This window comes from Euphorbia lathyris, chromosome 10, assembly GCF_963576675.1.
Source record: "Euphorbia lathyris chromosome 10, ddEupLath1.1, whole genome shotgun sequence".
NCBI lineage: Eukaryota > Viridiplantae > Streptophyta > Magnoliopsida > Malpighiales > Euphorbiaceae > Euphorbia > Euphorbia lathyris.
Window position 1 is genome coordinate 3,523,361 of NC_088919.1, and position 27,416 is coordinate 3,550,776.

At 42.2% G+C, this 27,416-nt stretch overlaps 1 protein-coding gene across 2 annotated transcripts; it reads left to right on the forward strand.

Moving 5' to 3' along the window:
• Positions 1–22,614: 22,614 nt before the first annotated feature.
• Positions 22,615–26,966, forward strand: LOC136208630 (protein EARLY-RESPONSIVE TO DEHYDRATION 7, chloroplastic-like). 2 transcript variants are annotated; one of them, XM_065999705.1, is made up of 4 exons: positions 22,615–23,777; positions 24,049–24,215; positions 25,019–25,103; positions 26,361–26,467. In XM_065999705.1, the coding sequence occupies exons 1-4, from the start codon at positions 22,810–22,812 to the stop codon at positions 26,428–26,430; spliced, it is 1,290 nt and encodes a 429-aa protein (XP_065855777.1). In that variant the 5' UTR covers positions 22,615–22,809; the 3' UTR covers positions 26,431–26,467. The 2 variants fall into 2 exon arrangements, with proteins under 2 accessions (XP_065855777.1, XP_065855776.1); XM_065999704.1 differs by lacking the exon at positions 26,361–26,467 and adding an exon at positions 26,478–26,966 and having other exon boundaries at positions 22,620–23,777.
• The last annotated feature ends 450 nt before the right edge of the window (positions 26,967–27,416 follow it).

The following is a 27,416-nucleotide window of genomic DNA, read 5'->3' on the forward strand; positions in this document are numbered from 1 at the left end:
CTGAACTTTTTAGATAGCGGTTGTGGACTCGGAGAAAAGTTCATGTTGAACTCACAATCCCGCAAAAAGAAAAGTAATAAATTGACATTTTGTTAGTATACAGATAGACAGATCAAATATATTTTTATTTCTGTACTTTCACTTGAATATAGCAGTAGAGTAAAACAAATCTGTTCGGATATGCGGATATGGATATTCTAAATTGGTTTAATATTTGTATGAATAAATTGAGGAATTTTAAAAAGTACATTAGCAAATAGTGAATCATAATGACATTAGTGCTACATTACAATTTACAATTCAAATCTCTGCAACCATAAAAAGGTTGTTAGTAATCTGCTCGACAGTAAAGAAAATTAGTATTCTCATATTCTATACTCGGTGTTTAACGATAGTGTTGGGATAAGCATATATTCACAACATATATATTTATCCGAATAAGTAAACGGGTTTACGGGTTACCTCTTGTAGCGCGGATCCCGTTCTTGATTTGCAGCGGAAGGATTCAGATCAATCACCCGATCTAGTATCACCGGTCAAGCCTTCAACCACGCCAATAGAATTGGGAGAGGAAGACAATTGGTTCACGAACTAAAGCGACGATGAATCCCAAAGAGAGAGGGGGCGGCGGCCAAAAGGAGGAGGCAGGAGAGAAAAATTATCTTTTCTGTGTTTTTGAGATACTATATCTCTAAAACCTAATTCCTTATTCTCTTAGAATTAGTGTTGGTTAGGGTTTCTATTTATACTGAATAAATAGATAACCTAACCCTAATTCTTATTGGGTTTGGGCCCGTTCCATATCGGGCGGGCCTAATTGGATCCATATCCAATTAATTCCAACATCTCCCACTCACACGCAATGGAACTTATTCCAAACTTTCTCAATCTCGGTCTCTATCATACTCTTGCAAATAGTTCGTGCGACCGACATACTATCGAGAGCTCTAGTGCTATATACTCGTTAGAACATATAGCTGCTCGATTTTCATGTAACAAACTTGGAACTATGTACTCGTTAGAGATATATAGATCTTAGATTTGAACACGGATCGTCGGTGGTGTATGCTTTTATCCTAGACTCCATATCATATCCACTGTAGTCTTCGGATCTCTACAGTACATCTATTTTTCACAAATATGCACATATGCATAAGTGTCCGGACGGTGAAGAATAGAAACACTTAGATATGATTCAAATGGATGTCTTTCCCTCTTAACATTATTCTGTCCATTATAATTTGATTCGCTTATCCAGTCAGGGTCTCTTTGGTTGGTATTATCTCATCAACCTCGAGGTATCCCTTTCCAAGGTAGCTACATCAGACTAAACTTCTTAGAATAAGTCTAGGGTCTATAAGGATAAACAATAGTCAAGAAGCGCATCTTCATGACGTGAGTCTCACATTAGGAAAAGGCGAGATCAATCTACTTTTCCATCTCGTGGTCTCTAAAGCACACATGGTATGGGTCATGTGTTATGGTGTTCAATTCTTTTCTGAAGAAGAGCATGTTATTAACACCATACAAAAGCATAGGTCTAGATGTGCCTGAATATCTAACTTTAGTTCATCACTTATGATGATCACTTTTGGCTATGACAGAAGGCTATAAGTTATCGCAAACTTACCCTTCTAGATTACTTGTTAATCTTTTTCATGTATTTGTAACACATGTTATCTTGCACCGTAATGGAAACACTTTTCCATGTCTATAGCAAGACGGCTTCTATCATTGAACAAGCTCTCGAAATTGCTCAAAGACAACCTCATCCTTCATTTATCATCACATTGACGAAATGGGGGAAACTGCTCATGTGAGTGAGCTACATTCTGTCTAAACATGCATTTTGAGTTCATAACAGCAAATATTTACAATTAAATACTCGCACTTGTGTATTGATGAAAATTCATAAAACCTTTATTAATAATTCATGTCTTACAAATAAAACAATGAAGAATGAGAAGTATACTTAGATCCTAAACAATCCTTGGGATCTAACATGTTTAACATAAACATCTCTCTTGACTGGTTTGGTGAGGGGATCTGCCACCATGTCATGAGTAGATATATACTTCACATTAACTTCTTTGCGTGCAATTAAGTCCTGACAAAATGATACTTAATCTCTATGTGTTTTGATTTGTTGTGGAACCTCTGGTCCTTAGCGAAAGCTATAGCAGATTGACTGTCACTGTTAACTATGACTTGGGTTTGACAATTGGTTACATTCAAGTTGTTTAGGAACCGATTCAGCCAAACAGCCTCTTTAACTGCTGATGAATACGATACGTATTCAGCTTCCATGGTGGACAAGGCTACATAAGTTTGTTTCTTGCTACTCCAGGAAATTGCGCCATTTCCTAGCAAGAACACATAGCCTGACGTGGACTTTCTTTCGTCCAAGTCTCCTGCCCAATCAGCGTCCGTGTATCCTCTCAGATTAAGGTCTTTACATTGATAGCATAGAGAATAATCTGCTGTTCCTTTGAGGTACCTCAGTATCCTCTTCACAGCTGCCCAATGTGCTAGTCTTGGGTTGGACTGATATCTACTCACCATCCCAACGACATGACATATATCAGGTCTTGTACACAACATGGCGTACATTAGACTACCTACGACACTTGCATATGGAACTTTTTCCATCCTTTTCTTTTCGTTTGGATTCTTTGGACACATTTTGGTACTTAGGGTGATGTCCTTAGTCATCGGGCTATCTACAGGCCTACTTCCACGCATACCGAAACGATCAATGACTTTGTTAACATAAGTCTCTTGAGACAGTGCTAATAGTTTCTTTGATCGATCCCTTGAAATCTTAACCCCAAGTATGTATGCGGCTTCGCCCATATCTTTCATTTCAAAACTTGAGTTTAGCCAAGCTTTGATTTGGTTTACAAATTCTATGTCATTTCCTGCTATTAGTATGTCATCTACATACAGAGATAAAATGACAAAATTTCTACCCGACCGTTGTGTAGACACAATGGTCCTCTTCAAGCATCTTGAAGCCATTCGAAATCATTTGATTGTGAAAACGAAGGTATCATTGTCTAGAGGACTGTTTAAGGCCATAAATTGACTTTTTCAATTTGCAGACCTTATGCTCGGAGCCTTTTACCACGAAGCCCTCTGGTTGTGACATATAGATCTCTTCGCTCAATTCTCCATTGAGAAAATCAGTCTTAACATCCATCTGATGTAGCTCTAGGTCTAAACGTGCTACAATAGCTAAGATTAGTCTAATAGATGTAAACCTTACAACAGGTGAGAATGTCTCCTCGAAGTCTATTCCTTCCTATTGTGTATAGCCTTTAGCGACAAGGCGAGCTTTGTACCTTTCGATACTATTGTCAGACCTTCGCTTCACTTTGAGAATCCATCTGCTCCCAACATCTTTTCTACCCTTTGGCAGATCAACCAGTTCCCAAACATGGTTGGATCTCATAGAATCTAGTTCCTCTTGCATTGCTATAGCCCATTTGTCTTTTTCTGGAGAAGTGAAAGCTTCTTTAGCATTTCTAGGTTCCGCGTCATCATTTGGAGTTACTAAAAAAGTTGTGCCTTCGATACCAAATCGTCAACTATCAACTCTTTGCCTTTTAGTACGGCACGGTTCCGAGTTTTGATAAACTTCTCGCATGTATTCATCATAACCCGGAATCCTATCTCTTAGACTTTGTCCCAAATTCTCACAAGAATCAGGAATCAAACTCCCACTTAAATAAGGATCTGTCACATTCGAAACGTTTTGAGGTTCGGAACTTTGACCTTGTTCTTGTTCCTGGTAGTGATCGGTATCATTACCTTGATCCTCAAAATTCCTCCCACTCGAATGGAGAGGTCCGTTTGAATCTAGTTCCTCAAACAAAGTGAGATCAGTGTCAACTTCTCCTAGCTTAGGAAACTCATTTTCTAAGAAGACGACGTCTCGTGATTCAAATTCTGTCACTTGGCCTTCACTATTTTCTCCCATTAGGGCATATCCCTTTGATACGTCAGGGTATCTTATAAAGACACACTTTCTACCTCTTGGGCCTAATTTCCCAAACTTGCTTGAGGTATCATGGGCAAAAACAGTACAACTCCAAGGTCTGAGCATACTCAAATCGGGTTTTCTACCAGTCCACAGCTCATAAGGAGTGGAAGTGACAGTCTTGGAGGGCACTCGGTTTAGAACATATATAGCTGTGAGCAAAGCATCTCCCCAATAGGAAATAGGCAAGTTTGCTTCAGCCATCATAGATCGAACCATATCAAAGAGAGTTTTATTTCTCCTCTCAGCAACACCATTTTGTTGCGGAGTGTATGGGATAGACAACTGATGCTCTATCCCTTTCTCATCACACAAAGCTTTGAATTCATCTGAAAGATATTCTCGACCTCGGTCAGTTCTCAAAACTTTGATCTTCTTATCTAGTTGATTTTCAACAAGGTTTATAAACTTTCTGAAACAACTCAAAGCTTCAGACTTGTGAGACATCAAGTAGATGTGACCATACCTTGTAATTAGGTATGCGAACACTGTGATCCTGGTCTTCGGAGAGGTGCTTTAGCTTGCCGATGGCTCGTCCCTGCGCCGGGAATGGTCCCTGCGGAAACTCCGATGAGCAAGACAGTTAGAGGTTCAAGAGAATATATTTAATGTAAGGTGCAAGTGATTCAAGAGATTACCCCCCTCTCCTTCCAATGTGAGTTGTGTATTTATAGAGGGTGTTTGGGCCCTGGGCCCCTCTGCCCACTTGGGCCTTCTTGGGCCCTTTATTCATATCCCGAATCAAGTAGTTCCCCCACCGAAGAGCTAAACCGAGTATTTGATGCGAGAAGATAGCAGGGTGTGACCGTTCTCCGTAGGGATACCTGGTGCCCAACCGCAAAGAGAGACTGCTCGGATAAATGTGAGGAAAAAACCTTTCGCTGCATGCGTGCCTTATTCTCAGTGCCGCATTGATTGCGCATGTGCTTTTAATCACTCGTGCGCCGTAAAAATTAATTGCGAAATTACAACTGTGCCGGCACCTTGATTCCTCCACCAACTATAAATATTAGGGGGGGGGGGAGACGAAATCTCTTCTTCTTCTTTCAAACTTGTTTGAGGAAAAAATTGTGCTTTCGTTCTGTCGCTTTCTGCGATTGTGCCCTCCCATATCTACTTGTTCGCGTGGTAAGGATCTGGCGGTTTGTCCGACATCCGTTGTTTCGTCGGGAGTTTTCTTGCTTCAGAATCTGTCGTATCTTTGGTGAGGTTAGTCGCACCATCCCTTAGCTTTGATTTTTGCGTTTTTTTCTTGCTTTATTTCGACTTCGGGGTAGGGGTATTATGTCAGAGGGTTCTTCATGGGGAGCCCTAAGCAGACTGCCGCCGGTTGCCCCTGGTGACTTCACGCTTCGAGAGTCTACGCGGACGCGATAGGTGTCGCGAAAAAGGCGAGCTGAAAAGGGGGGTGAAAATAGCGCGGCGGGTGGAGTGGTGAAGAAAAGGAAAATACCTATTGATCGCCCGCCACCCACCGTTGATCGTCCAGCCGGAGGTGTTGCCGCCGGTGTGTTAGAGGTGGTGGTGGCCGTACCGGAGGGTTTAATCACTGTAGAGCGGCCTTTTGCCGTGATTTATGAGGAAATGCGCGAAAGAGTGTGGACGCGAGCGCCTGGTCCTGCTGGAAGCGAAGGTAAACGTTTTGAAAGAGTCGAGCATCCTAGGAGGCCGGAGTCCCTTGTTGTCGAAGATGCTCATAGTATAATTGTTGCGAAAGACCTGCCGGCGATCTCTGCGGTGTACCGACTCGGGGAGCCCTATGAATTAGTGGCTTTGAGCGAGGAGACCAGAGCCCATCATGCGGGTCGTGCGAACGAGCTCATTATCTACGAAGAGCAATTAGAGTCGGGGATGCGGCTTCCACTCCTGCCTTTCTTTGTGGAGGTATTGAAGGAATACGACTTGTGTCCTGGGCAAATACATCCGAACGGTTGGAGAATGATGGTCGCCTTCTATTCCTTGTGCCGTTTCGCCGGGTACCAAGCCACAGGTCTAGTTTTCTGTGAGTTTTTTAAACCGAGCAAAGGGCAGAGATCTCAACATGTCACCTTCTCCCATCAGAAATTCAGAGTGATGGGTGGTTTGAAGGATAAATTGTCCGAATATCGTCATCGTTTTTTTCTGGTAAGGAAGCGCGATGGAGATTTTCCCTTCCGGGTCGTATGAAACGACGACCCCATGGACTCCAGTCGGTGGTTGAAGACCCGACCAATGCTCCCGTTCGAGGAAAAATTGGTGACGCATTTGAAAGGTCTCCCGACGGATAAAGACCATAAGCAGGACGTAGATGAGCTAGTTCGCCATTTTCTTACCGCTGGCTACTATATCTGGAATAAATGGCGAATGGCTGACATCAGAGGGTGGTCGGCTGTGGATTTTGAGAAATGGAAAAAGGGCTATAACTTCAAGGCTGGGGAGCTGGCGGAATTGGAGGCGATCTCCGTGAACGTTGCCGTCGTAGGTGAGGGGCTGGGATTGTTTTCTGCTTTGTGAATTATGTAGTATAAAATGTGTTGTTCGTTAATCAGAAATCTGATACTTTTCTCTTTGTGCGTATGCAGGTCCAGGAGATCCCCGTGTCAGCATGGATTTTGATCCTAACGAATTCAGTGTTGGTCTGGAGACCACTGACGAGGCATTCGGAGGAGCTTCGGGTTCATTGGTTTCATACTCTTTGCTCGAGGATGCGAACCAAGTGGTGCAAAGCATGGGAGGGGTTCTCGATGCTCGGGAAGGCGCTGACGGGGAAGTTGATGTCCCACAAGGAAAACCTGTGACTGATCCAGCTGCCCAAGAACCTGAGGGAAGTGTGGAGATGATCGCTTTTGACGAAGAGACAGTTGGTAGTCCGAGCCGTGGGGTGCTTTCTCGGAAAAGAAAAAGGGACACGGGGAAAACCGTTGTTGAAGATGTAGTTGGGGAGAGACCTGCTGAGGAAGGTATTGCTGGGGCCAGCGAAGGTGTCGAGAAACCCTGTTCTGACGGTGCGAACCAGATGTCTGCTGATGTGCCGGATCGGGTAGGGGATCATCCGGAAATGGTCAAGAGAATGGAAATGAAAATTTCCAAATTCAGGGAGTATGTGATGAACCTGTCGGTGCACTCTGACATGATGACCTCCGATCTGGCTCGTGCGATGGCCCGTGTGGCCCGGGTTCCTGGCGAGCAATAGCGGATGGATGGGGTTTCGAAAATGAACTTGGGCATGGAGACCTTATCGGCCCTTGGTGTGGTGAGTTTTCCTATTCGTGTTCTCAGCCTTGTGTTATCTCTTGCAAGTTTCTTTTTTATCTTCACTTCCGTTCTTATATGCAGTCTATCCAGAACGCAACCCGAGTTTTCGACATGTGCGTTAATGATGAAAACGCTTTTCGTGATATGGAAGAGGGTTTGTGAAGATCTATTAGCGATCTTGAGGAGGCGAACAAGAAGTTGGCGGCTGCACGGGAGCTTCTAGATCATCGCGAGGCTGAGATTACCGTTTTGTCGGAGAAGCTGAAGGTAGAAATAGCTGGTCGAGTGGAACTTTCTCAGCGTTTGAAGCAAGATGTCGAGGAGATCTGTGCGTACCGGGTGCTGCTAAGGATGGCAGTCGGGTGGACTCGCCGGGTAGCGAAGATTTTGAAGGAGAGGACGGGACGCGCGGCGGAGCTGGTCGAGGAGAACGAGTCTCTCAAGCGACAACTGGAGACTGCACATAAAGAAGCTGCCGATCTTCGCGCTCTGGCTGGTCAACGCGAGGAGAAACTTGTAAAACTAGACCGCATGATGCTAATTACCGCAGCTCATTCTGCGGGTTACAATGTTCCTCCGGAGGTGATTTTCGCTCCGAACATCTATGACAAGGCTGCCCAGGCGAAAGCTGTTGAGTTTTGCAGTCGTTTTAAGAAGTAATAGGGAGTCTGTACTTTGATTTTTTGTTTTTCCAAGATGTAATGATGATTCGTACAATTTGGATCTTTTTTGGGATATCGTTTTGCACCTAATTATGTTCTGCCTGTTGATGTGATTGTTGTGCATTGTGAAGTCTTTCATGTCTTTTCCTCGATTTTCTATAAATAGGGGTCGGATTATTATGGTATGGACTGGCAACTTGACTTGTTTTTACCACTTTGCTGCCTTCTTGAGATAATCTGTTGGAGAATGTCGCTTCGGGATGTCGTCGATCCGGCCCGGGTGTTGGAAGTTCAGAAGGCCATATCGGCGATGCCGCATCCTTACGTTTACTGCCCTCCGTCTGAGGAGAATGATGCGGAGAGAAAAGTGAGGTACTCGTCCCCTGTCTGGCTGAACCGGGACTGGGCCCCGCAAAGGAAAAGAGTGGATAGTGAGAGTTCCGTTCCTTATACTGGATCTGTCACCGACTCCTGTGAGGTTGCTGTCAACGCACTTTCTTCCACGAAAAAGAAAATGTGGTCTCATGAGGGCATCGGGTACCTTCTTCCTGATGAGACTGTCGCCCCGGTGCTCAATCCGCATCCTTCCTAGATCAAGAGGCTTCTAGCAGACGAGATGGAAAGGGTGCTGAATTTGCCCCATGAGGTGGAGTATCGCCGGGTAGAGCGTCATGCTTCCCCCACGCGTCCTTATAGACCGACTTTCGTCGATCCCCTCAAACCGTGAAGCGTCGTTTTCTTAGAATTTGCGAGGCAAGGGAGCCTGGGTCCCGTTCCTGCTAACCCTAACCATCGCGTGACCCACGTGGGCAAAGCCTGTTTGTATCATAGGCAAAACGGCCATAACACCGATGAGTGCGTGGACTGGAGAGCAATGCATCAAGATTTGATGGATGAGGAGGAAATCCCGGACCCTGATCGTCCGAAACCTATGTGAATGGTTTGTATGAGGTCCGGCTTGGTGCGGCCTTAGTAGCTTCTGTAGTGTCTTTTATGTATTTCTTGTTTGAGATGTAAGATCGTTGTTATCGCTGTATTTTGCCGTTTTATTGCAATGTGTTGTGAAATGTCCTGAAACTTGAGTTTCTATTTTACATCTGTTCGAGGTTTTTGATATCATCAAATGCTTGGTTTGGCGGAGAATGCGATAGGGTTTTGTTCGCCCAAAATCGTTAACTAAATGACAGTTAGACGATGAGGGAGGTGTTCGATGTGATCGAAGAGCCTGATCGATGAGCATTTTGAATGCTTAATTGGCGGAGAACACGATAGGGTTCTGTTCGCCCAGAATCGTTAACTAAATGACAGTTTAGACGATGAGGGGAGAACACGATAGTGTTCTGTTCGCCCAGAATCGTTAACTAAATGATAGTTAGACGATGAGGGAGGCGTTCGATGTGATCGAAGAGCCTGATCGATGAGCATTTTGAATGCTTAATTGGCGGAGAACACGATAGGGTTCTGTTCGCCTAGAATCGTTAACTAAATGATAGTTGATGCATCCAATATATTGTGAAACATAGTCCGCGCGTATTATTGATAATATCTTTTTAAAGTTTGGACATTCCAGCTATTGTCGTAAACTACCCCCTCCAGAGAGGCAATTTTATAAGCTCCGTTGTGGAGAACAGTGTCGATCTTGTACGGACCCTCCCATGATTGGCCGAGCTTTCCTTGAGCTAATAAGGGAGGCATTCGATGTGATCGAAGAGCCTGATCGATGAGCATTTTGAATGCTTAATTAGCGGAGAACACGATAGGGTTCTGTTCGCCCAGAATCGTTAACTAAATGATAGTTAGACGATGAGGGAGGCGTTCGATATGATCGAAGAGCCTGATCGATGAGAATTTTGAATGCTTAATTGGCGGAGAACACGATAGGGTTCTGTTCGCCCAGAATCGTTAACTAAATGATAGTTGATGCATCCAATATATTGTGAAACATAGTCCGCGCGTATTATTGATAATATCTTTTTAAAGTTTGGACATTCCAGCTATTGTCGTAAACTACCCCCTCCAGAGAGGCAATTTTATAAGCTCCGTTGTGGAGAACAGTGTCGATCTTGTACGGACCCTCCCATGATTGGCCGAGCTTTCCTTGAGCTAATGGGGACTGCGCAGCTGCGGCGTCTCTGAGCACAAGGTCCCCGACCTGAAAAGTGCGTGGGCGAACCCTTCTATCGTGATACCGCGCGATATTTTACTTATGGGCCGTAATGTGTAATAGAGCATCAAGGCGCTCTTCTTCGAGTCGGTCACCGGCTTCCTTCAGCTCTACACTATTGTCAACTTCTTCAAAATTGGCCTGTCGAGGGGAGCGGAGAATGACTTTAGATGGTGCCATTACTTCCGACCCGTATGCGAGGAAAAAGGGGGTGCGCCCTGTCCCTGTGTGCGGGGTAGTGCGGTATGACCATAAGATTACCGCAATGTGTTCGGGCCATGCCCTGCCTTGATCAGTTAACCGTGCTTTGATCCCTCGAAGGAGCGTTCGATTGCTTACTTCTGTGAGACCATTGCTCTGAGGGTGAGCTACCGATGTGTATCGGCCCTTGATACCCCAGTCCGTGCAAAAATCGCGAAACTGACCACAGTCGAACTGCTTCCCATTATCGGTGATGAAGGAATGGGGGACCCTGAAATGGTAAATCATAGCTCGTTTGAGAAAGTTGATGACGTTGTCAGTAGTTATCTTGGCTAGGGCTTCAGCCTCGATCCATTTGGTAAAATGATCGACTGCCACAACCACGAAACGCTTTTGCGCTAAAGCCATTGGGAAAGGGCCGAGTAGGTTAATGCCCCATACTGCGAAAGGCCATGGTGTTATGATCCCCTTGAATGGGGCCGCCGGGGTATGATGGGTATTGGCGTGTAGTTGACATGCCTGACAACTGCGGACCAAACGCGTTGCATCGGAATCCATGGTCTGCCAGTAAAACCCCTGGAGCCGGGCCTTTTTTGCAATTGTTCGGGCTCCCTGATGCGAGCTGCAAACACCTTGGTGAATTTCCTTCAGACAGTGATCTCCCTCCTCCTCAGATATACAACGCAACCAGGGATGCGTTGCCGATTTGCGGTAAAGTAAGCCATTTTGTAATGCATAACGCCAAGAACGCCGGACAGCTAGGGATGCCGCTGTCCGATCTGCTGGAAGCGTTCCATCCTGAAGGTACTCGATAATCGGGCTTCTCCATCCTCCCACCGCGGCGTCCACAGAGTCGATCTGTAGCAAATTCTCAGTGCGAAAAGCCGGGGCGCTCGCAACCTCAATCAAGGTGAGCGGGTCACTAGACTGTTCGCCTGTCGCAAAAGCAGCGATAGCGTCTGCCTCCTCGTTCTCTTCTCGTGGGACTAATATCAGATCCAGGGTTACTCCTTTGTTTTTCAGATCATTGAGTAGGGACGTGGCGAGGGTCAGATATTGACACATTGTGGGGTCCTTTGCTTGATAAGCTCCGCTGACATGGCTAACGACTAGTTTCGAGTCTGAGCATATTGTCAACTTGCCAGTGACCATTGCTTTTGATAGTCGGAGGGCGGCGATTAAGGCCTCATACTCGGCTTGATTATTGGTAGTCGGGAAATTTAATTGGACGGCGTAACGTAAACGGAGGTTGTTGGGTCCTTGGATGGCTAAACCGGCGCCTGCCCGTCCGGGAGCACATGACCCATCGATGCTCATTATCCAGACATTGCCCGGGCGAGCTGGCGTTGCCGTAAGCTCGATGGTAGCACGGCCGGAAAACTCGACGATGAAATCGGATAAAGCCTGAGCCTTGATCGTTCGTCCTGACGATGACCGTGTGTGCTTGAAAATATGGTCTCAGGCGTTCTGAAGCTTGTGTGATGGCGAATAGAGCTTTTTCCACCTCGGAGTACCGGATTTCGGCTCCCTTTAGCACTCTGCTCAGGAAATATATCAGAAAAAGCTCCGTCCCTTCCTCCTGAGTTAAGACGATGGCTACTGTTTCATCCGTGATAGTGAAATACAAGTGAATATCCCGCTCCGGCTTTGGCGCCGAGAGTAGGGGGGAGTTGCGAGGAAAGTTTTTATGGCGTTGAACGCGGCTTGGCAGTCAGTCGACCACTTAAATGGGTGCTCCTTCTTGATTGCTTTATAGAACGGGAGACATCACTGAGTCGAGCAGGAGATGAAACGTCCCAGTGCGATGATTCTTCCATTGAGCCTTTGCATGCCTTGTAGGTCGCGTGGTGGCTCCATTGCTAAAATGGCCTCTATTTTCGCGGGGTTAGGTTCGATGCCTTTTTCCGATACCACGCAACCCAGAAACTTCCCGCTGCGAATTCCGAAAAAACACTTCTCTGGGTTCAGTTTGAGGTTATAGGCTCTGAAGATTTTGAATACTTCTGCTAAATCTCGCGAATGGTCGTCCTCTTTGGTGCTTAGGACCACCATATCGTCGATGTAAACCTGAACGGTCTTACCGATGAGGTGGGTGAACATCCTATCTACCAAACGCTGGTATGTGGCCCCTGCGTTTTTTAAACCGAAGGGCATGACATTATAGCAATATGTTCCCTCGTGCGTAATGAAGGAGGTCTTTTCGGCGTCGGCAGGGTCCAGAGGGATCTGCTGGAAACCTGCGATGGCGTCAAACTGCGACAAGATCTTTCGACCAGCCGTCTGATCTAGGAGTTGATCTATGTTAGGCAGCGGATAAGAATCCTTGGGGCAGGCTTTATTGACATTCGTGAAATCTACACACATACGGTACTTTCCGCTAGCTTTCTTTACAAGTACGACGTTAGAAAGCCAGTCCGGATAGTTGACCTCGCGGATAAATTTTACAGCTAGGAGTTTGTCAATTTCTTCCTTTACTGCCGCCTGCTTGTCTTTCGCCTGCACTCTCATCTTCTGCTTGATAGGTTCGACGGAGGGGTCGATATTCAGCTTGTGCATCGCTCTCTCAGGTGCGACCCCCGTGATGTCCTCGGTGCGCCAGGCGAACACATCTGAATGCTCTTTCAGGACGGCCTTGATTTCCTCGGCTAGCGGGGAAGCGAGCTTCATTCCCATTTTCACCATCATGCCATCCCCGAGGATACAGTCGCCGACTGGTTCAATGGGTACGGGATTGTAACCCCTCATGTCCATCAGCCCGTCCTCTAAGTAGAGCATTGTTCGAGGTTGAGTCGCCTCCCACTGCAGCTTTTTGGCTAGCATACGGTCACCCTGGACGGTGATCCTTCCACGGGGGGAGGGTAGTGTCAAGCATAACTCGGAGATATCCACCGTGGCTCTCAGGGCGGCCAGGAGAGGCCTCCCGATAATGGCATTGTATGCTAGGGGGATGTCGACCACAACCCATTCCGCGGCCTGCTCGACCTCTTCCATCTCTTCGGCCAAGCTAGTCGGCAGTGTTATAACTCCTCTTACTGGTACCTCGATCTCTGAAAGGCCGACCAGGGGGAAAGTCCCCGCCCGGAGGGCAGTACGAGTATTTTTCATAGCGCGGAGTGCCGCCCATGTGAGCAGGTTTACCGAACTCCCGGTGTCGACAAGCACTCGATGAGTTTTAAAACCTGCGATGCTCATGGTGACCACAAGGGCCTCCGAGTGACTAGTCCGGAGTGGGGGCTGTACTGTCAATGTTTGTCCGATCGCCTTTCTCTTTCGGCAGTAATCAGGCTGTGCGGAAAACGCCGGCGCTCCCTCCCTGATTACGTGTATCTCTCCATATTACCTTGGCTTCTTCGATTCCTCTGCTCGCCCCGTCTCCCGTTGCTTCGGGCTTTGCTCTCTTTGCCTGCTCGCCCTGGGTGGCGCCCCCTGTTCTGTGATTCGCTCGACCTCTTTCTGTAGCTGAAAACAGTTATCCGTAGAATGTCCGGAGGATCTGTGGTACTTGCAGTACTCCTTTTCTGCTCGGGTTTTGCCCTTATCACTGACCGGAACCTGCTGTGTAAACCGACGAGGCTGATGCTGAGTGGCGTAATGGACCTCCTTGCCCCTGGACCGGTCCCCCCTTCGCTCTGGGTTGGTGCGCTCGGCCCGGGCCGGATAGGGCATCGGAGCCTCCCTGTGGACTCGGATATCCTCACGCGATTCCGGGATCGCTCTGCTTCTTTCTTGCTTCTGCGTGTCACCCTTGGCCTTATCCTTCTCTGTTTCCTCATATCCGTCCGGTCGGTCACAGTCATCGTATCGGACAAAGGTTTATGCCATGGTCATCAGTTCTTCGAAGGATCTAGGCATCTTCCGGAAACACTTCTGCTTGAGAGGCTCGCAGGTGGTCCCTTTTGCTAAGGCGTCGTGGGCCACCTCCAAGTTGAGGCCATTGACTTGCGAAGCCATGTGATGAAACCTTGATAGGAAATTGCGCAGAGGCTCGGTCGTTCGCTGCTTAAGGCCGTTAAGGTCCGAACTGATTTTCCTAACCTTTGCCGCTGCGGCAAAACGAGAGAGAAAAAGGTCTTTTAAGAGATCAAACGAATCGATAGATTCCGGGGCAAGTCCCCGATACTATTCCTGCGCGCTAGAGGAGAGAGTGGTGGGGAAGACCTTGCACATGATGTCTTCGTCCTTTGAGTATAAATTTATGGTACTCATGAATGACGCCACATGATCATTAGGGTCCTCGATCCCTGAGTATTGGGCCAGTCGAGGAGCTTTCCAGTCGCGCGGGAACCTCTTTTCGATAATCCTCTGCACCAATGGTGTTTTGCTGGATGTGATGCTGCCTCCCATTACGCCCCTGAGTGCCCTTTTGTCGAGAAAACGCTGAATTTTTAGCTCCAATAACTCTTCGCTATTTGTGGCCGTGGCTCCCGCTCCTCGCTCCTCGCCTTCTCTGGCGACTCCGGTTCCAGCTTCTCTTCCCGCGATGATCGCTGTTTCCGGGGCCCGCTCTGGGACCGCTCCTTCCCTCTGTAACTCTGTTGCCTCCTTGAGGTATTGCCAAATTTTGGCATTTTCCTCCTGCAAACTTCTCTGCTGGTCAATGATCTTCATTTGAGCCGCCGTGTGTACGGTCTGCGTCGTCTGAAAACCTTGTATTGCGCTGATGTCACGTCCGTGTCTAAATTTCTAGAATTTATATCTAGATATTAATATATATTATAATTATTGGGTATGTGATTTTTATTTGGTGGTATAGGAAAAATTTGGAGTTAATTCGATGGTTTATTATGTAAATTAAAAGTTTAGGGTAATTTTTAAAAGATTATATAAAGAATGAGGACCAAACTGGATATTTTATAGATTTGGGGATATATATCCCAAATCTTATGCAGAGGTGCGCATCTTCTCATCCTTTCTTTCTTTTTCTTTTTCTTTCTTCTGCTTCTTCTGAACCTTCGTCGTTCTTCGACCGTTTCTCCACCGTTTCTTTGATTTACGGAGATTCGACCATCCGAATCACTCGAAATTTAAAACATAGTATCCTTGTACATAGATCTAAGTCCTAGCCGAAGAGTTTTTGAGTTTCGGCAGTGTTTGGAGAGAAATATCTTAGACAGAGTTTAGAGGCGAATTGAACGGGTTTGTGGTCTTTAATTAGTAGCCAAGGTAAGTAACTATCAACTATATTTTGAGTTTTATGTATATGAATATATATATAATCAAAGAATTTTCAGAAAGTGATATTTTAAGGTTATGCAGGAATTTTGTAAATTGGGGTTTTTCACGATTTTGCTTTTTATTGTGAAATTACGGTTCAAATGAAACTATTGATTATGATCTTTCTATTTCACGCTCGATGCCGATTGAGGTCGTTTAGGGTCGGGTGTGACAGCTGAGGAGTTGAGTGGCGTTAAAGGCCTCCTCCTCCTCCGGGCCTACTTCCTCCATCAAAGGCCCAAGGTTTCTGGGGGATATCGGAAGGCTCTGGACCACGCCTCCGGCGTGCGTCATGGAGCTGGTCGCTCCAACTTCGCGAAGCACCGTTGGTGCCGAGTCATTAGGGGTTTCCATCTTGTCTAAAGATCCGGAGTCACTTGTAGTCCACCTTCACCGCACCAAATAATTAGGTATGCGAACACTGTGATCCTAGTCTTCGGAGAGGTGCTTTAGCTTGCCGATGGCTCGTCCCTGCGCTGGGAATGGTCCCTGCGGAAACTCCGACGAGCAAGACAGTTAGAGGTTCAAGAGAATATATTTAATGTAAGGTGCAAGTGATTCAAGAGATTACCCCCCTCTCATTCCAATGTGAGTTGTGTATTTATAGAGGGTGTTTGGGCCCTGGGCCCCTCTGCCCGCTTGGGCCTTCTTGGGCCCTTTATTCATATCCTGAATCACCTTGTATAGTCATCTATGAAGGTGATGAAGTAGTAGGCCCCATGCCTAGCCCTCACATTCATTGGACCACAGACATCAGAATGAATTAATTGCAGAGGAAATTCTGCCCTAGTACCCTTCCCGAATGATTTTCTATGCATTTTTCCTTTAAGACATGGTTCGCATGGAGGTAATTCAACTTTTCTTAAACTACCTAGTAAGCTCTCTTTGGCTAAACGATTCATGCGATCTTGGCCAATGTGATTTAACCTAGCATGCCATAAACTAACATCTTTATCCACAGAAGAAGAAGTAGTAACAGAAAAATTATTGGATTCATATAATTCAACATCCAAAATAGTCAAACCATTCAGTACATATCCTGAACCATAAAATTCATTATCCAAACTTAAATGCAAACTGTTATTAGCAAAAAGAAAGGCAAATCCAATTCTTAACAAAGAGTTCACAGAAATAAGGTTTCTCCGAATATTCAGAGCATAGAGAACATCTTGTAGGAGGAGAGTTTGACCGCCACGTAGACTCAATCTACATGTGCCAATCCCTTCGACTGCAACTCTCGAGTTGTCTCTCATATAGATCCATCTTGAACCGATTGGAATTCGTCGGAACTCGACAAAGGTCTCTTTTTCCTTCGTCACATGGTCCGTTGCACCTGAATCAACAACCCACAAAAGATCATGTTCAGCTATAAGAACAGTGCTAGATACATTTATTTCACTCACACATGAGTTAGTGTAGTGTACCTTAGGAACTTTGCAATCATTTGCATAGTGTCATTTTTCTTGGCAGTTGAAACATTTCACACGTGAAAGCTTCGGTTTCTTTCTGTTCTTTGTTCTCTTTCCCTTTCTATTTTCTGTATTCACAGGCTCTTTGACTTGCTCTTTGCCCTGGCCATAGAAGCACTTACGCTTTTGCCTTGGAGGATTGGAACGCCTCCCACTTGAGTGGGCTCCCACATAATGGGCTTCAGCATTGATCTTAATCGATGCCAGGCGATCCTCCTCTAGCTCAAGGTGGTGACAAACAGCATTGAAGGTTTGAATTGCTTCGGTGTGGGTTAGGTGCACCTTCATGTGCTCCCAACTGTTTGGCAAAGAGCGGATAACAGCTTGCACTTTCTGCTCATTGGTCAACTGATGACCTGCTTCATTCAGCTCACTGATCATGTTGGACATTTCTCTTAAATGATTTTTCATTGTATGATCAGGCCTCTTCTTGTAAGTGTCAAACTTAATTGTCAATGAGCGGAGCCTAGTCAGAGACACACCTCCGAATTTCTCCTTCAAGGCATCCCATAGGCCCTTGGCTGACTCAATCTTACAGAATTGCCTAGTGAACTCATGATCCATGGCACTCAACATGATGATGCGGGCAGTGGAATCCTTTTTCTTCCATACCATATAATCTCAGCGAAGCTGAGCAGTTGCACCATCCTCAGGTTCGGCCATAACCGTATCCAAGTGAGCAAGCACATCTTGCTCTTCAAGCACATACTTTATTTTTATTGACCAAACCTCATAGTTATCCCCATTTAATTTCAGGTCTTTTTTAAGTTCAGCAACTATAGACTTTCTAGCTGCTGCCATTGATGACTGATCTACAATGGTATTGCACGACTTAGTAAGAAGTTATTAAAGGTTCAATACACGCATTAATTCTCTAGACACCTTATATCTAATCAATCAAATTTTCATTCTAAATTTCGATTCGAAAATGAGACCGAAGTGGCTCAAATTACCCTTTACACTTTAGTATTAGATCCAACTAATTAGATACATTAATGCTTAGAGAATTTTGTTACTCACAAGTAACGATTTTGCAACTTATTACAAAAATATGGTTGTTGTAAGGAATTAAGATGACTTTTGATTTATTATTTCGATCTTAATGTTGACTAATCTTAACTACTAAAGGTCGAATATAATCATTAAATCAATAATAACTAATCACTGATTTAATAAATCGCAATTAAATGCTCACATAAAATTATTCAAGCTCATCAATTCCAATCCAACATACCAAAAATTATCCAATCAAAATCGAATAATAATTAAATTAAAATCCCAATGGTTATCCAAACATATTTGAATAATCACACCATAAATAAAAAAAATATCCAAACATATTTGAATTTTTTTTAATTAAAAAAATCCATTAGAAAATAAAAATTCCAATAGAAATCCTAACAAAAATTATAACACTGGAATAATAAACCCCAAAGAAAAATTTGTTCCAAAAATTAAATCCACAACCACACCAAAAACAAAAATGGTTCATTTAACCAACATAAAAATCTTCCATCTCTTCCATGTAGGGAATTTCTCCTACACGGAACGGGCGAGGGAAGAAACGAATCACAGATCTCCTTAACATTTCAGGCATCTCTTCGAAAACCCTCCTATATTGGACAGACCTAAGTTGTCTCCCGGACCTCAGTCTCACTCCATCGTCACTTAAAGGTAAGGTGACATTCAGCTCATCTAGCTCATTTAAGAACAATAACACGGAATGTTCATAATTCAAGCCAGAACTGTTAAAGCTATGCAAATATAGCATATGAAGTCTTGGAGAGGACTTTATGGTTTCAAGAAGGCCGGAGAATAATATTATTTGATCATGACCTCCATCAAAATCTCCTATAAGGATGCGGCACTGCATATGGTCCTGTACCTCGATCAGGTGACGCACAATAGCATCTACATCATCCCATCGCACTTCCTTAGACATTCTGCATTTCAAAAGTCTAATGCGAAATATCTCCCTGATAGCCACTTGATTGTCCGTTACAGGCTCCACTGGGGTGAATCTAATGATTGCCATGACTATCCAAAAACAAAGAAACACCAGAAAAGGTTAGTGCCACATGCATAGACCTTTTCCCAATCAAAACATATCTCGATTGTCATAGTGGTAGGGACCTCCTTAAATCTAATTTAAAATCATTTATAACACATAAACTATTTTTAGAGAGTTTATAAAACATTTATAACACATTTAAAAATATTTAATATACCATAATTAAAAGAGATTGTATAAACTGCTCATCCAAAATTTTTGAAAAAATACCCAAAAAATCAGAAAAATTCAGAAACGCGTTTTTGTAAAAAATGGGAAAAAATTGGTTACGGGAAGAGGCCCCACGCGCCCACACGCGCTTGGCACGTGTGGAGGGGCCTCTGCCACATGGCGCGCGCTGGTTGGTTTTTCGATTTGACGAGTGGAACGAAGAATCAGAAGGTAACAGAAACCTAAAATGGGTTTAATTGAGTAAAAAACGTTTAAATCGAACCCTAATTCAATTTAATCACGCAATCAATCAATTCCAGTGTATAATCATAAAAAAAATAATAACAATGAATTATTTTTAATCTTTCAAAAAAGATTCAAACGCAAACGGATTCGCGGTAAAGACGGAATATTAGATCCAATGGCTCTGATACCAATGTTGGGATAAGCATATATTCACAACATATATATTTATCCGAATAAGTAAACGGGTTTACGGGTTACCTCTTGTAGCGCGGATCCCGTTCTTGATTTGCAGCGGAAGGATTCGGATCAATCACCCGATCTAGTATCACCGGTCAAGCCTTCAACCACGCCAATAGAATTGGAAGAGGAAGAAAATTGGTTCACGAACTAAAGCGGCGATGAATCCTAAAGAGAGAGAGGGGGCGGCGGCCAAAAGGAGGAGGCAGGAGAGAAAAATTCTCTTTTCTGTGTTTTTGAGATACTGTATCTCTAAAACCTAATTCCTTATTCTCTTAGAATTAGTGTTGGTTAGGGTTTCTATTTATACTGAATAAATAGATAACCTAACCCTAATTCTTATTGGGTTTGGGCCCGTTCCATTTCGGGCGGGTCTAATTGGATCCATATCCAATTAATTCCAACAGATAGGGATCAGTGATTGATATATTCCATATCTAAAAGATCTCGTGGTGGAAATGATTCATGGATGTGCTCAGAGACAAGCCAGGTTCCGATTTACTTAAAAATAGGTATTTTCTAGCTATGAATTCATCAAATTCAATTCTACCCTTGACTCCTTTCCCATAAAATTCCATTTGGTGTATTAAAGCTGCCCCTAAAATCCAAAATTTCATTTGACGTGCAATCTCGCATTGTCTCACCACGCTTTCTAGTTTATCTACACGAATAATCTCATAACATAATATATGCCTAGTATGTCATCAGGTGTGGAAAGATGAAACTCATGTTTTTATCTCTTTTGAATTTACACAACATGTGTGGCGACTTTTCTTCTAGGATAATCGAATGATAAGGGTTCGAAACTTTTCAAACTGGTTTGTCATGATTCACTCTCAATCTTAAATGAGCAAAATTTTGAGTGTTGCGGTCATCATTTGGGGATAGTGGAAGCATCGTATTGGAGTGGTTTATGATAGAAATCGTTCACATGTGGCTGCTATTCTTGCTTCGTGTCTCTATGAACAACGCCAGTGGAGTATGACTCAGTCTCAACATTTGAAGTATGTAAATCAGCAAGTTCGTCCAGTACTATCAAAATGGAGGAAACCTTCTCCCGGTCTTCTTATCTGCATTGTAGATGCATGTGTATTTGCCGATGGTGGATACATGTCTTTTGGCTTTCTCGTTCATGACCAATCCGGATATTGCATTTACGCCAATATTATTCTTTTTTGCGGTCTGCTTTGTTCAAAGTTCTGACATTTAAAGAAGCCCTTAGTTGGATAAAATTCTCAAATAAATAAGAGTAGAATTGAGATTCAGTCTAATTGCTTTTCAGTGATACAAGTGATCAACTTCTCCCTTGCTGAGCAATCGAGGTTCAGAACAGCCAATTCATGTTCTAAAATCTTGAATTTTAGATAAAAAAAGTTGCTAAAACCTGGGTTTTTTCGATGAAAATCTCTGATTTTTGAAAAGATGCTATCTTATGATATTTTTTTTAGGTCAATTATGTTTCGACTTATTCTTGCTTTTCCGATGTCATTCATGATTACATTTTTTTACTTAGAGATATAGGCAATTGTTCTACCTTATTTATTAAACGTTCAGTAAACGTGGTATCTCATTCATTAACACGAGCGGTCACCTCTATATATGGTGTGTGGGACTGTCCACTGCCGTTTTTCAACGATATTCTTTCTGTTGATTTGATTTAATAAAGTTTGTTATTTTTCAAAAAAAAAAAAACGATGAGTATTGTTGGAGATGATATATATTAATCACCCTCAAATCACTTAGGGGGTGTTTGATTGCTCATTTTCGTGCTCTTGTTTGCCTTTTCACTTTAAAATAGAGAATTTTAGATGTTTGGTTAGTGACCTTCCTGTTTGCCTTTTACATTAGGTGTTTGATTAGTGACATCCTGTTTGCTTTTTACACCTGAAAAACAGCCTTTTACAAAAACAGAGAATCTCTGCTTTTTGAAAAAGCAGTTTTTTCCAACAGCAATAACAAACCGTTACAGCAAACAACAAGCAGCAACAGTAAACATCAAACCATAACAATAAACAGTAGGTAAAACAAACGGACTCTTAAAGTCAATTATTTATATTATTTGTAGAGAGTGAATTAAGAGTATATTAGAGATGTTGTAACCATTCAGTTTAAAGAACATATATACCCTAATTTTTTTTTTACAAATTCATATCACAATGTGTTTTGTTGATTTATATAAAATAAAATATAAAAATATTAGAAAGATAATAAATAATCAGTTTATGTATGAAAAAAGTCGTGCATAATTTGAAACTAATCAAAATGGCAAATAATAGAGGGATAAATTACAATTATGGCCACTTATTCATTTTAATATTATGATAACTGAATTTCAATTTTTCACTGTATGCCACTGAACTCTATATTTTTTAACACCGATAGCCACTCAATTTTAATTAACTCCCCAAAGTGACCGTTAACGACCTCAAAATAAAAATATTCAAGAATTAAATTGTTCAGAACAACATTACCATGTAACCATATTTTTTATTTTTCAAAAACATTTTTTTAGCTTTCTATCTCTAAAAATTAATATCTCTTATAACTAAAAAACACTTAAAACGACCTCAAAATGAAAATTTTTAAGAATTAAAATTTCTTATAATATCATTAATTCTTCAAATTTTTTATTTTAAATCTGTCAACAGTCGTTTTGAGGCGTTGAAAGACTATCAATGTTAAAAAGTATAAAGTTCAGTGATCATGCCATTAAAAATTAAAATTTAGTGGCTGTAATGCTAAAATAGATAAAGTTGAGTCCCATGGTGTAATTCTCCCAATAATAGAGTGAGTAATAACAAAGAAGTTTACGCGGCTAAGAAAACAAAAAAGAAGTTTAAATGAAAATCCGTACGCAAACAAACTTGATGTATTATAGATTAGAGCGCGGGAAATTCCCAAGTAAAAATAAAAATAATTATTTAGTATATGTCGACCATCCTGCCTTTTTTCAACTTGTCAATTCCAAATCATTACTCTGCGCGTTCATAACACGCTCTTCTTCATCTCCACTCACACTCAACCGCCAACCGCCATAACTGATCCCCTTCTTTCTCATCTCATCTCATCTGAGCACTTCATTTCTCCTTCCTTTCTCTGCATTTTTCCTTTCACCTCAATCAATGGCTTCTCAGAACCCTAATCCCAAAAGTTCCCTTTATCCAGAGGTAATCCAATCGAATCCTGAAACTTCTTCTTTTTCAAACCCTAATATGAATAAACAATCATCCTCTTCCAATCTCTATCCTACCATTGACATGCGTGAGCTAGTAGAAAACCTCTTCCCTGAATCTGATGAACACGATTCTCATCCTCCTTCTGCCCCGCCACAGGCCATCGAGGAAGTGTTGATCAAAATCCCTGGCGCTGTTCTCAATCTCATTGATAAAAACTACAGTGTCGAGCTTGCTTCTGGTGATTTCTCCATTGTCCGACTCCGTTCGGGTGATAACGTTGTCGCTATTCTTGCTCGTGTTGCCGATGAGATCCAATGGCCTTTAGCTCGGGATGAGGCCGCAGTGAAACTGGATGATTCGCATTATTTTTTCTCCCTTCGAGTGCCGAAGGATCATCAGGACTCTGATTCTAGCGACGACGAGGCGGATAAGAAAAGTAAAAACAAAAACAACAAAAACAAAAACAAAAACAGTGAGGATTCGAACGAAATATTGAATTATGGTTTGACAATTGCATCCAAAGGGCAGGAGGCATTGTTGAAGGAATTTGATGGCATTTTGCAGGCTTATAGTTGTTTCAGTGTCCAGAAAGTTTCAGAGAAGGCAAAAGCTGATGGAAATGTCATGGTAGTGAGAGAGATTTCGCCGTCAGATTTTAAGCATGAGGAAAAGAAAGAGTTGATGGAGGGAAACTGTGCAGCGTATTGGACCACATTAGCACCCAATGTGGAGGAATATGGTAGCACTGCTGCAAAGGTCATTGCTGCGGGTTCAGGACATCTTATTAAGGGGATATTGTGGTGTGGGGATGTCACCATCGATAGACTCAATTGGGGGAATGATGTAATGAAGAGAAGGCTGAGTCCTAGGTCAAAATCAGAGATTAGTCCTGACACTTTGAAGAGAATTAGAAGGTGCAAATATATTACCCTAACAAATGCGTTTGCACTCTCTTTGTTTCAATTACTGTACATACATTGGATTTGCATGGTTGTTTTTATGTGTTTGTTGCTGGTTCTTAGTATACATTAGAAATTGAATGATTGGGAATGTTAGTTGTGGTATTGGTCTCTTTGTTATGCAGGGTTAGCAAAGGGATTTTGGATGATTATATAGTAATGATAAATTAGTTTGTTTGATTTGTATCAATTGCATGCTTATATTTTAGTTTAATCATGCCTGCAGAGTCAAGAGGATGACAAAAATGACAGAGAAAGTTGCAAATGGTGTTCTCTCAGGTGTCCTGAAAGTCTCAGGGTTTTTCACAAGCTCAGTTGCAAACTCAAAAGTGGGCAAGAAATTCTTTGGTCTTCTTCCAGGGGAAATCATCCTTGCATCACTGGATGGATTCAGTATGTTTACCTCCTTAAGGCCCTTGATTTTGTATCTTGTTGAGTAATATAAAATAGTGCTCTGGACCACTTTGCCTTTTTGCTTTGTCTCATCCTTTGCCTTTATTTGTTTAAAATTTATTCTTTATGTTGGCTAAATCTTCGTGGCCTTTTCTTCTCCCCATTTTGTTGTTTGAAGTCCCAACTCATCACATTAAAGGGATGCACTGAAGTTTTAAAGGGTGCAGTAATATACTAAAACATTTGTATTAGAATTTTTGAAATAATTTTATTGGTTGAGGTAGTTAGATAAGTGTAATATTCAATTAGTCTTCCCAGTTTAAATGATAATATGTACCTCTATATACAATTACTTTGTTGGGGTGGCTATTTATTTATTTAGTTATGGTATGGAGTTAATCCATTCAGAGTGGTGGGTATATGGGGAGGTCTTCCTGGTAGTGGTTAGAGTTCATGAAATGGGGGATTCAAGCGTGGGAGAACTTTAATATATTATAGTTTTGAATTCATTTTCAAGCTTGTGACTATATGCAAATACAGGTAGTATTTGTCAGATTGTGGTCATTGTTAGTTTTTGATTCTTTTGGTCTATAGGAGCTCCTTTTCTGTCTCCGACCTTTATAAATGTTGAGTTTGCAGGCAATAACTTCATACAGCTTTCAATTCTGTGAGGATCATATATGATTTTTTTTTTTTTTTTTTTTTTTTTTGTTTTTAAGCTTTTGCTAGTGGAGTTTCTATTATGTTTGTTTGGAATTCTTATATACTTCATAACATTGGTTTTTTGTTTTGGGGGTGAGTAGGCAAGGTGTGCGATGCGGTTGAAGTATCTGGACGGAATGTCATGTCAACATCTTCCACTGTCACGACTGAAGTCGTTAACCACAGGTATAGTTAAATTTAATGCTGATACATTAGGCGTTATAAAATTTTCCTTCAAGAAGAAGTATTGGAAAAGGGGGAAGCCTAAAATATTATCCAGAAATAAGCAAGTTTACTTTTGATTAGGTCAGCAAGTCCAAGTAAATGTAATTGAGAAAAATCAGTATATATAAATCAGCCTTACTGCTCAGGAAGTTGGGATCAGCTTACCATGGTTCATTATGTACCTGAGGATGTTGACAGCCACTTAATTCTGGGCTTTTTACCTTACTTTCACAAGTTGGTGGGCAATAACATAGAGTTAATATCAACATCCATAGTCGCTGGACATGACATGAAAAAGTGCAGTTATCATAATAAAATATCTAAGATGCTTTAACTGTAAATTCTTACAGCCCAGTGTAGAGTTCTGTCCAGAAAGGTCGATACATTTGTCACATGTGAATGCAGTATGAATCACTGGAGATGTTTACAAATTGCATGTGATAGAGAATAGACCGATTCTCCATATCTTGACTTGTCAACTGAGTTGGTAGGTTTTCCTAGGTTCCAGATCAGTTTGTCAAATAAGTAGTGAGATTAGAGGCATAATGGTGCATACGCTCATCTTGGATTTGATGCAGGCTAGGCATGAGACGGACTATGTTTTAATTTTCAATGATCAAGTTGTGTTGTGATTCATATCTTCTGCATGTTGTTTCTATGAATCTGTTCACATATTCTGTATTAGCAAATAATTTTCCTGTTCTTTTGAGATCCTATCAACTGTAAGCTGCTTGGTAGGCGACCAATTTGGGAGGTGTGTTCAGACATGAGCCATTTGCAATGCCCTGCTTTTAGCTGTTATGTCGATAGATGGGTTTAACTGACTTTCCTCAAATTTACTTAGGAGGCACATTCTGTTTAAATTTGATTCCGCAGATGTGACCTCTAAAATTTTTCACTTCTAGTTGATGATTGCCAGTGGTAGGCTTGCTTGACACACTTCCCTCTCATCCAGATGATGCCATGGTGTTGTCTTATTCATGACTGGGATTGAATGTCAAACTGATTTATTTGGCCACAGCAAGTATTATTCTTATATGCCTTAGAACATGCTCACAGTTGATTCCTTTGGTCAACACTTTGCTTTATCATCTGCTTATTCTGAAACATCAACATCGCTTCGGTCTTAATGCTCTTTCTTCCCTTTTTGGGAGTGAATGGTTTTGTTTGAATTTTCTTTTTTATTTTTGCTTATGGAATTTGATGTTATTGTCGTAGATATGGTGAACAAGCAGCTGAGGCTACGCATGAGGGTCTTCCCTTTTTGGGAGTGAATGGTTTTGTTTGAATTTTCTTTGTCATTTTTGCTTATGGAATTTGATGTTATTGTCGTAGATATGGTGAACAAGCAGCTGAGGCTACACATGAGGGTCTTGGAGCTGCAGGGCATGCATTTGGAACGGCTTGGGCTGTGTTTAAAATCCGGAAGGCACTGAACCCAAAAAACTCATTAAAACCCACTAGTATTGCCAAGTCTGCTGTTAAAGCAGCCGCTGCAGAGGTGAAGGCTAAGAAGTCCAAATAACCGAGTGTGAAAACGGCATTGAAGAATCTCAGCTGTATGATTTCAATCTGTTTTATCTTGTAAATGTAAGCTATCATATACGTGTATGAGTGATTTTTCTTGTTTGTTTATTGTAATTCTATTGCAATTGCAAAAAGGGAGTTTTGAAAAAGAAAGTTTTTATTTTTTTATTTTTTTTATAGTGAGATGTGTATTAGCAGCATTGTGATTTTGGTGCTCTGTAGTCTAGATTTGTTTGTATCATCTGATTTGAGCATATTGGCATGTTTGAGAAGATATGTATGGCTATTTCTGGGTCTTATCTCTTTAATATTTAGATACCATTTGTGGAATTAATGGTCTATCACATACAAATAACAAAAAAACTGAAGTGGCTTCTTGGACCCTTCAACTACTCTTCAATATTAATAGGGCAAAGTAATAATAATGATAATAAAATTACAGTTTGCCTTGTTATAACCACAAGTCTCTAATTAAAGTTTACAAATAGGCCATGGTATGGTTTTTTTTTTTTTTTTTTTTTTAATATTAACAAAACAAATTATTTTAAATTACATTATTAAATTCTGATTCCGGTATAATTAACAAGTTCATTGGAAACAGCGATCACGGCAATAGTGGCTTACAACAGGTGATACCAACTCTAGGTACTTTCATGCGTCGACTTTTAATCGAAGGAGGAAAAACACTATCCAACGTCTTATGAATGAGTCTGGGGAATGGAGGGAATGGGACTCGGGTCTCGATTC